The sequence below is a fragment of the Ictidomys tridecemlineatus genome, chromosome X (genome assembly GCF_052094955.1).
Source record: "Ictidomys tridecemlineatus isolate mIctTri1 chromosome X, mIctTri1.hap1, whole genome shotgun sequence".
Classification (NCBI taxonomy): domain Eukaryota; kingdom Metazoa; phylum Chordata; class Mammalia; order Rodentia; family Sciuridae; genus Ictidomys; species Ictidomys tridecemlineatus.
Window position 1 is genome coordinate 71,547,778 of NC_135493.1, and position 13,522 is coordinate 71,561,299.

The following is a 13,522-nucleotide window of genomic DNA, read 5'->3' on the forward strand; positions in this document are numbered from 1 at the left end:
AACTGGTGAATATTTAACAAATATTTATTGAGTAAAAAAATTGCACTTCAGTCTACTAGAAGGACAGCAAAGAAAGCTTTCCCTTTTTAGGAACCCATTGGGCTACATGTAACGTACACAAACATAATATAAACAAGATTCAGATCTATTCTGTAACCCAAGATGAAAGGTATTCAATATATCAGGAGTTTTTTGAGGCCCCATCTTAAGCTCTCATGAGGAATTCTCACAATTGTTCCCTGGCTTCTTAAAACTGAGTTGGGAAGAGAAGACATACTCACATGAACTAAGAGTGAAACCTATCACTCAGTATCCACATTAGAGGGCCAAATTTAGGTGCCCAAGGAATGGGTTAAGGGAGAGTTCCCTAGGACAGGATTGTCAGGAGATTTCTTGGACCAAAGAAGACTTGAGCTGAAGCTAATGGAACAGCTAAGAACCCTCCTCTTCTCCTTCCCTAAATAATGCCTCTCCCTGCATGTTCACTCTGAGTACCTTTATGCCATCTACATTTTGGGCCTCAGGTGTCTCATGGTCCATAATCAGAATAGCAGACAACCCTATTTTCCATGCCCACCATTTCTTACCAGATGCTTTTACACCTCAACTAACTTATTCTCCACAAAAATCTTACCTGCCTGCAATAGAGGTGTTGTCTCTAATTCCACTGAGAAGATAAAACTCAAAGATGTGAAGCTGACCTAATGAAAACTGTGCAGCTGGTAAAACCTCTAATAAGGGCAAAAAACCCGCTACTGTTTCTGAGTACTCATGATGTGCCAGGCACACACCTGTCTCCCTTCATCATTATAGCAATCCAATGGACACAGTTATTAGCCTCATTATAAGAAGGACAAACCCAAGATTCAGAGAGGTTATGAACTGCCCAATGTCCTACAGATTGGAAGGGGAATATCCAAGATTCAAACTCATAGCTGGAACACTCTGGAGCCTGACCACTAAGACCACTAAGGACCACTAAGCCTCTTGAGCCTATAGTCTTTCCACTTGTTTTTCCTTTTAATTTTTTTTCTTAACTTTGGAATTTGGCTAATACTCCAAATTGGATCTCCTTCTCCAATCTAATCATTTGTTTTCCTCTCTAATTCTCTGTCAAATGAAGATAACCAAAAAATCTTATAATTTGCAGATTTTGGGGAACCTGATGGTGATCAGTCTTCAATCTTAAGCAACATTCTTCCAACTTTCCTTTTACCTATCTACACTTAACCTGAGACAGTAGGGAAAGATTGTTTCCACTTGAAGAGTCTCCCAGTTTTCTAGAAGAATCTCTTCCTATGACACTTTTCCATGCTCCCCTAAAGCCTTAACCATTAATTATCCATGAAGAACAAGTTGGAGTTACACTGCAGTTAGGACAGAGATTTAAAATCAAACAATAGATTATTAAAGCATAATGAGTCCAAACAATAAAATATGGATAATGGCCAGCAACGCCCATTACTGCAGAAGCAAGTCTGTTCCTAATACTTTTAAAGCAGATGAAAATGCCACTTATACTATTAGTCACCCCAGTAGAAAATTGATGGCCTTATGACTGAGCAAAACCTTGGAAGTATCCTTCTTGCAATCACAGGAGGACCTCAGTTGATGTAGTCTTTTCTCTCAAGACAGAGGAAAAGAGCTAAGAAGGGTTCCTAAATCATAGGGTTATAGTGAGCGGTGTGCTCTCCACTTTTATCTCAATACCTCAGGCAGAATGAAGAACTCCTTGCTCCATGCACCTACTGAAACTTATTCTCTCCACCAGTAGATCATGGATCATACTGGGCTGCGACTGGCTGCTTACATGCCAGACTCACTATAATCCATCAGAAGGCAAGATCATGGTCACTCTCATTGCTTAGCACTGTCTGAATAAATGAGCAAATACATGTAAGTAAATGGGAAATAGCCCTCCTGCCTCTTTATTCCCCAAGGAAAGTCCTAAATTCCTCTGTGGGAACTACACATGCCTTTTGCACAGCCAGAAATGGTAAGAAGAAGTAACATCAAATGAAAGGTAAAGGGATGTTATAATTTTGTCACTCCCAACGTGAGTGTCTTTTAGGGAAAAAAATAGAAAGGAGAAAGTAGCTTAAACAGCTGAATTAAAATGTGGTATAAACAAGCTGATCTGGGTTCAAGCCCCATATCTACTTTACAATCTGAATTCCTCTGGGCAAGTTGTTTCATGTCTCTGAGCCTGTTTTTCCATCTGTGCAATGGGAACAGTAAAACCTGCCTCACAGGCTTGTCACAATGATTAGATGAAATAGAAGAAGAAAAAATATCCAGCTTATGTCTGGAACAGAAAAGGGCCCTTGATAAAATTCCACCAGCAAACAATATTGATTTTATTGTAAAGCTGACTGTCATGGAAGAAAGCAATTTAACAGGCACCATGCTTTTATTCTTTTTAATTGCTGAGGAAAAAAATGTGCAGAATCCACTTAAATGGTGGATCACTGCAAGAAGTGAAGATGGGTGTCAGGATAGTGGCACATTTGGATCCCTAAAGTAATAAAGCATCCTAGGGAATGGAGCTGAAATAGAGTGACAACTTCGAGGTTCAGAGTGGGTCAGATGACTTGACAGCTTCTTCCTGTGATTCTGTTAGCACAAGGGTTAACAGCCACCACCTATAGCTCAGGGTCATGGCTATTTGCAGAGTTTTCCTAACTGATAACTATTCTGATACCTATGAATCCACCAGCATGGCAGCCAAAATCATGAGGGAGAAAGGGACGCAGTGGTGAGGTGGTGGCCTGGGTAAGGTTCAAAGAGGCAACTACCCCAGAGGTGTGGCTAATGTTCCACCAAGGCCAAAGACACTTCAGTTCTGTATTCTGTGGCCAAGGCTAGAGACCTTTGAAAAAAGCTGAATCATTTCAGCCTGTGGCTAACTGATTTAGGGCATAAATCAAAGCCTGGCAATGCTGCAGCCTAGATTTAGATAGTCTGACTGATACTAGACAAGTCAGATCAGTACTTATATTAACTGACATCATTAAATGACAGCAGCTGCCACCAGCGCCCAGAGGATGGTACTGTGGAGGAAGGGGAAGAAGAGAAGGCCACTGGGATTGAACTTTGAAGCAGAAGATTGTAAGGGTAGAAATGATAGGGAGGGATAAATAACTTCTTCTGAAGAGCTGATAGAACCTGGCTGATCTCAAGGTTTGGCGACTGTAATGAGTGTAAGTGGAGTTATCCAACTTTCTAGCAGATTGATATGAAGGTCAATATATAAATTATAAACTGAAGCAGATGTCCACATAGAAGTCTGGCCTTTATTTTTTTGTCCTGGCCTTTATTTATTTATTTATTTTTTTCGGCTCTACTTCCCAGAAGAGGCAAATCTTAGGAAGGGAGGGACAGGGGAAGAGAATCAGTATCATATTTTATAGGTTGGTTATGCCAGATATTTTCTTATTCCTTTTTATCATAGCAATAATTCTGTGGGGTGAGCTGTTTCTCCCATTTTACAGATATGGAAACCAGTGTGCAAAGAGGTTAAATAACACATGGAGGCATCAGAGGATCCAGCCAGAAAATTCATAGGGTCAATTACTTCATAAAATGTGTACCAGCCCCCACACAGAATAGACTTTCACTAAATTGTCCTCTGAGACAATGCCATTGGCCCACAGTGAGGTTGTTATATGCCACAGTCCGCAGAAGAAAAATTTTCCTGGCCTCCAAAACAGAAAAGTTATGTTTTACCTGAACAACAGGCTATTTTTCCCTTAAGAACTTGGAATTATATAACTGTTGAGGTTTCTTTCTTCTTGTTTTCTCTAGAAAGTTTGGAGCCAACTCTGTGATGCTATTCCAGTAAGTGTGTAAAGTTTCACGGCAAACATTTTGTGCACTGATTCCTTTCCTGTTATTTCCCTCCTATCCTATCTTCCCATGCCCCTGCTCTAGAATTCATTTTTCTTGCTTGTGCTGTAGAATCTCAGGCAAGGGTCAGCAACCTTTTTCTGTAAAGGGTCACATAGTTAACATTTTAGGCTTTACAGAGCCATAAAGTTTCTGTTTTTATTCTCAATTTGTTATAATGTGAAAGCAGCCCTAAACAATATGTAAATGAAGGGGTATATTTATGTTAAAGAAACAAATTTTTATTTCATATAATTTTTATTCATCATAAAAATTGTATCTTCCCTTAATATTTAAATATATCAAAACATTCTTAGCTTGTGGGCCATATAAGAAAGAGGTACTTTGGATTAGGCAGAGGGGAGTGAAGGGAGGGGAGGGGGAATGGGGGTAAGAAAGATAGTAGAATGAATTGGACATTATTACCCTAATGGGACATTAATACCCTATGTACGTATATAGTTACATGACCTGTGTAACTCTACATCATGTATAACCAGAAGAAGAAGTTATACTCCATTTACGTACAATGAGTCAGAATGCATTCTATTGTCATAAATAACTAACTAGAACAAATAAAGATTAAATAAAAAAGAGGTAATGGGTCTGATCTGGCCCACATATCATAGTTTGCTATGCTCTATTCTAAGCCTATAGAGGACAGGGACCTTGTATAATTGATTTCTGTGTCCTCAGCACCTAGGATGGGACCAAGTACACTATTAGTACCCAGCCAATAGTTTCCAGATGCATTATTCTTACTATTTTACATTTTTATATTTGGCTATATTGTGAAATGCCTTAAATCCTTTCTAGAACAGGAGAGGATACAAATACATAAGGCACATGTTAAGAAGGTCATCCGGATACAAAGTAAAAGAGCCAGAATTTGGATTCAATCCTCTGAGAATAAAGTCTATATTTTCATTATACCATACTATTTTCATAGAAATCATATTCTCAAACTTCCCTCTGGATCAGCGCCTTCCTCTCACTATATGCCCCCATGTGTATAGCTTACAAAGATTGTAGAAGTCAACTACATCTAGAATTTGTAATGATTTTAAAAGTGTAGACGAACAGAAGCTGTATCCCTTTGTCCTTATTTCTCCCAAATGAGAAAATGAGAATGAGAAAACAGTGGTTCACAGATTCAAAGTTTCTTATCAGAAGGCAAAACGAGGGTTCTGCATTCATGGAAAGAACACAGATTTTTGGCACCTGCAAGATGTGCTAAGATTTAGATCCCAGCTCTGGCAGTCACCATGTGATTCTCTGGGAAGTTGCTTATTTCTAGGATCTTCAGTTTTCTAACTGAAATATGAATAATACTTTCTTCACAAAAGGGTCATGAGGATAATAAAACTTAGGACTTAATACAATGCTAGGTATACAGAAGATACTTAATAAATGGCAACAGAAACAAGTACTTACTATGTGCCAGCAAGACATTGTTCTAGGTACTTGGAATATAGAAGAACAGAAAACAGGCCTCAAGTCCCTGCTCTCATAGAGCTTACATTCTAGTGATTATTGTGAATGTTTCTGTGGTCTCAACCACCATTCCAGAATGAGTTCTAGTAAACTGGAACACATTCCCACTTATGATATTTCCAATCCTGGAAGGATCTCAAGGTGAAAAGTATATGGGTTTAGTTCTGAATCCCTTGGGATTCCCAAGTACTTACCTTCCTTGTGGTGAGCCAGGGGTCGGGGAGCTGGTCTCTTTATGTGGAAAGGAGGGGTCTTTGTGGGGCCAGGGCCTGGAATTGGTCCATTGGTGGCCTTTGGGGTAGTCTTGGTCCCTCCATCCTGTATCCTAGATACCAACTTCCCCACATCCACCTCAGGGCACGGCTCCAATTTGCCATCTGAAATAAGCCTGCTTGGAGACTTTCTCCCAGGATCAGCTTCCCCACTCCTCTGCATAGGTAGTTTGAGGTGTTGTGGCAGCTTCGGGGGTTCTAGGTTGATAGTGATAGTACCATTAGGTGTTTGATGTTGGATTTCATCTGAGAAAAGTTGGTGCAAAGAGGAAGGATTAGTGATAATCTCTAAAACCCTTTCATTTTGATATATGTATATGTTCCTAATTTTTAAAAGTTGTACACATTTTCAAAACTGCTATATACACTGTGGCACAAATAAATTATAACCCACAAGATTAGGCTCTGCCCTTCCTAATTCATGAGGAGTCACAGGTCCCATCTAAATAAGGAATTCAATTCAAGATCTGAGTATGATTTTCACCACCAGAATTCAGCAAACCACAATAAACTAGGCTGTTTTATTCAAAGGGGAATGAATTCAAAAGGGACTTAGCGTCCCCAATGAATTTCATATTCTATTCTTTCTAAATAAAGACATGAGTTAATTCTTAACTATTTTCTCAAAAGTAATTTGTTAATGTTTCTCAAATTTCAAGTTAATAAATATAGCAGAATTTAACTTCTTTCTCCACCCCCATAAAGAAACCCTCAAAAAGCCACTTTATGTTCTTCCTCTAACCTTTGTGGTCTACAATTTCCTCTGACATTAGTGCAAGCTTTTCAGTGACTCTGAGTCTTACTTAGAGCTTCTAAAACTATAATGAGAGCCAGGTACTCTTGCCTAGAAAAATTAACCTACATAAATACAGTCAAAACTTAAAAAATTGATTTTAAGTGACCCACAGAATTCCCTGAAGTTGTCAATAACTCCCCAGACTGAACCTGCTGCAAGGGAATTGTCATCTTCTTTAGCAATAGAAAATGTAGATCAGAATTTAGTGGTAGAAAACATACTTCTGGCCAGCAAAATGATTCCTGAGAGCTGTACTGGTCTGTTGCAACAGATGGATTACATTTTAAAAAAAAATAAATATGAGACAATAGGAGAATTTGGATACTGACTAGATAGTTGATCTTGCGGTATTATCATTTTCTTTTAGATAGGCTGATAATAATTGTTGTTTTAGTTAAAAAAAAAAGAGTCCTTATTTTTAGAGATACATACTGAAACACAGATAAAATGACCTGATGTCTGGTTGGGGATTGGGTAGGGGCATAGATAAAACAAGATTGTTCACACAAATAATAACTTGGAAGATTCAAAGATCAGGGTTTATCTGAGAAAAAATTTTTAAAAATGTTTAGTTTGACTTGAGAATCTGTGACTAAAAGAAGATGAGGTTGTTAAGACGGATTGAAGTTATATCATAAAGATCATAGATGCCATCCTCAGGAATATGTACTTCATCTTTAGGCCACAAGGGATAATTACTTTTTGGGTGACAGAGAAGCAGCATTCTCAAATATGTATTTTTAGAACATACCTCTGGGTTCATTATGAAAATCAGATTGGACCAGAGATACTGGAAGTGGGGGGGGGGTTAGTTGATGAGAAGTATCTAAGCTGGAATGAAATCACCAAAAGATAATCAAGAGATATTAAAGAGGTCGAATGGCCATGACTTAGATATGGGGTTATGAAGGAGCCCATAATGATTGTGGAGGGATTTGATTCACTGAAATACTATTTATAAAAAAATAGTGTTTGGGGTAAGGAAATGAAATATTACTGATAAAGAATGGTGGTAAGCAGAAGGATTGTTTCCTTCTTAGAACAATATTCAGACAAGTCATATGAAACACACAATTTTTTATAGTAGGTAATAGTACTTTAGGATAAGATAGATGGGTACAAATTGCTGTTCTGTCATTTAGCAGCTATCGTTAACTTGGAAAATAACCTCCTTTTGAGTTTCCAATGCTTGCCCTACAAAAGAGAGCTCCACATAAATATCTCACACACAAATGTTAAACATTAATTGAGATTATGGATTTTTATCCACTTAGGATGCCTGGAATCAAAGTCAGGATATGATAGGTGTTGGTTGCTGAGGGCCATTACCAAGTAGGAATGACGCATCGAAATTTCCTTGCCAAGCGTACCCCATGCTGCTTAGAGGACATTTGATGGGACATTGCATGCATGCTTTAATGAGGTGACCTTGCTCAAGGACCTAGGCAGATCCGGGTTTAGAGCTGATCAGGTTTGAGGAAGTAACCGGCTCCTTGAGTTTAAGGCGTTGCCAGTTTAAGATAATGGGTTTTAGGGAAGTTGGAAGTTGAAGATTATTGCTGGGATTAGGGTGTTCCTGCTGCTTGTTCCCGTTGAGTTCTCGTGAGATTAAAATGGGATTTGGAGATAGCCTCGTGGAGTAGGTGGTTTGTGCGGGAGACGGCAGAACGTGTTTGCCCCTGGACCTGTGTGGAGGTGGTGTGAGAGCGGGAATAAAGAATTGCTGTTTGAACCTACAAAGCTGTGAGTGCCTCGTGATTCTGGTGCCAAGCATTGACCTTGGCATTTTGGTGGCCCGTACGCGGAACGTCTGAAATTTGGAGGTGAGTAAAATCGCTCCCCCCTGAGGGAAGGCGAGAGAATGGGTGACCATTTCAAAAAACAATGTGTTCTTGTTTTGATTTATTTCATTTTTGTTTCAAGCTGCCTATCCCTAGAAATTTCTCAGGCAAACTGGGAAAAATGGTTGGCTCAAGGTTTGAAGTTTGTTAGCCCCGAGAAAGAGAAAATTGATACAGTGAATTTTTATTCAGTTTTTGTTTCATTCAGTTGTGGTTTTGTTTTGTGTTATCTTATTGGATTGCGTTATCTTTATAGAAGATTAGAAATTATTAAAAAAGAAGCCGAAAAAGTGTTAAGTAAATTGTTAGAGATTCAGACCATGGAGGAAGACATTTTAGATCAAGCAAAAGAGAAGGTCTCTCGAGCTAGTCAGAGAAAGGGAGAAAATTTAAAGGAAAAGGGGTTATTAGGAAAAAGGCCACAACAAGAGGCTGTTACTAACTCCGTTTTACCAGAGGGTGTAATTCAACCAACAGCCCCGCCGATGGAGACAGCTGAGTGGCCCTCAAACCCCGTAGTTGATAGATGGGATCCTGAGACAGGACCTCAAAGATTAGCATGCCCTGTATTTGAACAGGTAGGAGGGCAGCGAATTCACCGTGTTTTAGAATTTAACACAGTGAAGCAGTTAAAGGAGGCTGTAACAACCTATGGTCCTCAAGCCCCCTTCACGGTAAGCATGGTGGAGTCCATTACTAACTTGGACATGACGCCAGCAGATTGGGCTAGCATGTGTAAATCTGTGCTAAATGGAGGACAATATTTGTTATGGAAGGTTGCCAATGAGGAATTTTGCATGGAGACAGCTAGGCGAAATGCAGCAGCCGGTTACCCTCAAAGAAGTCTTGATATGTTATTAGGAAGGGGACCTTATGAGGGTCAGCGGCAACAAATGGAATATGATCCTGCTGTATATGTACAGATTGCTGCAGACGCAGTTAGGGCATGGAAGACTTTACAAGGACATGGAGATTTACAAGGTCAGCTATCTAAGGTAATACAGAGACCTAATGAACCTTACGCTGACTTTGTAGATAGGCTTATTCAAACGGCTGCCAAAATTTTTGGTGACACAGAACAAGCAATGCCATTAATAAAACAAATGGCTTATGACCAAGCAAATCGTTGCTGCAGAGAGGTTATTAGACCATGGAGACATGAAGATTTAAACACATATATTAAATTATGTAGAGATGTTAATGAACAAGGGCAAGTCTTGGCAGCTGCAGTACAACAGGCTTTAGATGCCAGGCTAGAAACATGCTATAATTGTGAACAAACAGGACATTTTAAAAGGAGTTGCCCCATAAGAGGAGGGTTTAACAAAACTAGAAATCAAAGGAATAGAATACCGGGTATTTGCCCACGATGCCGTAGAGGGAGACATTGGGCTAATGAATGCCGTTCTCAAACCACCATAGAAGGTACTCCCTTATCAAAAAACGGACAAGGATCAGGTATTTACCCACGATATCGTGGAGAAAGGCACCAGGCTTCATTGCCAAAAAACGGACCGGGGGGCCCAATGCTCCGGGGCCCACAACCACAAATATACGGGGCAGTGGAGGAACCCAGCAACCCCATCAGGGTGGTGCCCAGGACACATTGTCCATTAAATCCCTCATCAGACAAACCCGAGGGAGCGCAGGGTTGGACATCTGCGCCTCTGCCAGAGCAGTATTAACTCCAGAGATGGGAGTTCAAATCATTCCTACAGGAGTAAAAGGACCTCTTCCCCAAGGAACAGTAGGCTTATTGTTGGGACGTAGTTCATCTACATTAAAAGGACTTATGATAAGTCCTGGGGTAATTGATCCCGATTATGTAGGTGAAATAAAAATTATAGCTAGTTCTCCAGGAGGTATATCAGTAATTTCACCTGGAGATAGAATAGCACAGTTGTTAATACTACCCAGCCTACATAATAAGTTCTCTAGTCTTAATGTAGAAAGAGGTTCCAAGGGATTAGGCTCCACAGGTGTAGATTGGGCTATGTTGTCTTTAAATTTAGATTCTCGCCCAATGTTAAAACTAAATATTCAGGGTCGTGACTTTAATGGACTGCTGGACACAGGTGCTGACCTTAGCATCATATCTCTTCAAGAATGCCCAAAACATTGGCCATTACAACAAGCCACTCAAACGCTTCGAGGCCTAGGAGTGGCGACTAATCCCCATAGAAGTGCTATGGTATTAGATTGGAAGGATCCTGAAGGATGTGAAGGAACTATACAGCCATATGTTTTGGATCACCTTCCTATTAATTTATGGGGACGAGATGTCCTAGATCAACTAGGTTTGATGTTAACAAATAACATCAATCCTAATGTGCCCACTACTAGGGCTAGACAAGGTATCAGGAAAGAAAAAAGATTAGGAAAACAAGAACAAGGTATAGCAGCGCCAATTCAAATAGATCAAGGAACAGACAGACATGGGTTGGATTTTCAGAAAGGGCCACTGAGACAATCAAAATTACTTGGAAATCAGAAAGACCAGTGTGGGTTCCTCAGTGGCCCCTGACTAAAGAAAAGATACAAGTAGCCCATGATCTGGTCAAACAACAATTAGCGGAAGGACATTTACAACCTTCCGTATCTCCCCATAATACTCCCATTTTTGTTATCAAAAAGAAATCGGGTAAATGGAGATTATTACAAGATTTAAGAGCAATTAATAATGAGATGGTTATTATGGGACCTGCTCAATCAGGGATTCCTCAATTGTCTGCTTTACCAAAAACGTGGCATGTTTTAGCTATAGACATTAAAGATTGCTTTTTTTCGATTCCAATTCATCCCGAGGATAGTCCACGTTTTGCATTTACTATCCCTGCATTAAATCATGAAGGTCCTGATGAAAGATATGAATGGAAAGTACTCCCTCAAGGAATGGCTAACAGTCCAACTATGTGTCAAATATATGTTAATAAAGCAATCCAGCCACTTAGAAATCAAAATCCTGAACTAAAAATATTTCACTATATGGATGATGTATTATTGGCACATAAAGATAAAAACACATTGCTGGAATGTTATGCCACACTTACAAACTTGTTAAAAAATTATAATCTAGAGATAGGAATAGACAAAGTACAATTAAATTTTCCAATTAATTATTTAGGAGTTCTATTATCCTCAACCATGGTCCGTCCACCTAAAATTCAAATTCGAGTAGATCAACTCAAATCACTTAATGACTTTCAAAAGTTGTTGGGAGATATAAATTGGATAAGGCCTTATCTAGGCATACCAACAGGAGAGTTGGGACCTTTATTTGATATTCTAAAAGGTCCATCAGATCCAAATTCACCCCGAATGTTAACTCCTAAAGCTAGAAAGGCATTAAAAATTATTGAGACATATATGGAAAATATGCATTTAGATAGAATTGATATAAGTTTGCCTTTATTATTTATTGTACTACCAACAAGAAATATTCCTACAGGAGTATTTTGGCAAGAAGGTCCATTATTGTGGATACATTTATCTTATTCTCCTAACACTATTCTTACTAGGTATCCTGAGGCTGTAGGGCAATTAATACTCAAAGGTATAAGAGCAGCAAAGGCAGTGTTTGGAATTTCTCCCAATAAAATTATTACTCCATATACTATGGAGCAAATTGATGAGTTAGCTAATGAATTAAATACTTGGGCAATAATCATGTGTAAATCGAATGTTTCATTTGATAATCATTTACCATCTAATCCTTTGTTGTCTTTTTGGTCTAAGCATCCTGTAGTTTTTCCTAAAATGACAAGAAAAACACCTATCGTGAATGCTCCAAATATATTCACTGATGGGTCTAATAATGGTACAGCTGCAGTAGTTACCCCTGATCAAACTTTTACATTTTTAGTTCCCAAACAATCAGCTCAAAAGGTAGAGCTTAATGCAGTTCTACAAGCTTTTGTGATGTTCAAAGATTCTGTATTTAATTTATTTTCTGATAGTCAGTATGTAGTTAATGCTATAATATCCCTTGAAGATGCTGGTAGGATTTCCCCTTCCTCTACTGTTTTCTCTTTGTTTTCCACTATACAAAGTCTAATCTGGGATAGAAAAGATCCATTCTTTATAGGACATATCAGGGCACATACAGGATTGCCTGGAGCCCTTAGTTTGGGCAATGATTTAGCAGATAAAACTACACATGATATACATATTTTTTCTACTGTAGAAGAAGCTACAAATTTTCATAAAAGGTTTCATGTTAATGCTAATACTTTACAAAAGCGTTTTAAAATAACTAAGGAACAAGCCAGGCATATAATAAAACAATGTCAAAATTGTGTGACCTTTTTACCCCAAGTTAATCTTGGAGTCAATCCTAGAGGACTGATACCTAACCATATTTGGCAGATGGACGTCACACACTTGCCAGAATTTGGAAAATTAAAATATTTACATGTTACAGTTGATACTTCTTCCGGATTTTTGATGGGCTCCCTTCATGCCAGAGAAAAAACTAAAGATGTTATAGCTCATTGCTTACAAAATTTTGCCACTGTGGGTGTTCCTAAACAGTTAAAAACTGATAACGGTCCTGGTTATACGTCTAAATCTTTTAAACAATTTTGCTCATCATTTGGTATTACTCATATAACAGGAATCCCATACAATCCACAGGGACAAGGCATAGTTGAAAGAGCTCATCAAACTATTAAAACGTACCTATTAAAGCAAAAAGAGGGAATTGGAAAGGGGTATATATCCCCCAAAGATAAACTTAAAATAACCCTTTTTACTCTAAACTTTCTAAATTTGGATTCATCAGGACTTAGTGCTGCGGAAAGACATATGTATCCGAAAAATGTACATAAGCCTAAGGTACTTTGGGAAGATATTCTAACAGGACAATGGAAAGGTCCCGACCCAGTTATTGTCTGGAGTCGGGGTTCCGTTTGTGTGTTCCCACAGGGAGAACAGCAGCCGATTTGGATTCCAGAGAGGTTAACCAAAACAATTTCTACAGAAAAAGAAGATGATTTGACTGAAATCCATAACAGCTGATATCCAGAGCTCCAGCTTGGCTATTCTTACATCTGCGACAGTGATTTACCACGGTGCTTTTTTCAATATCTATTTTATTATTGCATTTTTCCCACATCATAAAGTTCTATTTTATTTTTGAGCTCATACAAACCTAGGTTAATGTTTTTCTGATCAGTTTTGTTTTTTGACTGTTTTTAATTTTTTGACTGTGGAGTTTTTAAACATTGCAATGGAGA

The 13,522-nt window shown here is 38.7% G+C and overlaps 1 protein-coding gene across 1 annotated transcript in view; it reads right to left on the minus strand.

Moving 5' to 3' along the window:
- The window catches only part of Ophn1 (oligophrenin 1), a 383,470-nt gene that overhangs the window by 15,225 nt on the left and 354,723 nt on the right, over window positions 1–13,522 (minus strand). Inside the window, exon 21 of the mRNA XM_040282142.2 lies at window positions 5,574–5,897. Within this exon, the coding sequence (XP_040138076.1) occupies window positions 5,574–5,897 (324 nt within the window). The remainder of the gene's footprint in view (window positions 1–5,573; window positions 5,898–13,522) is intronic.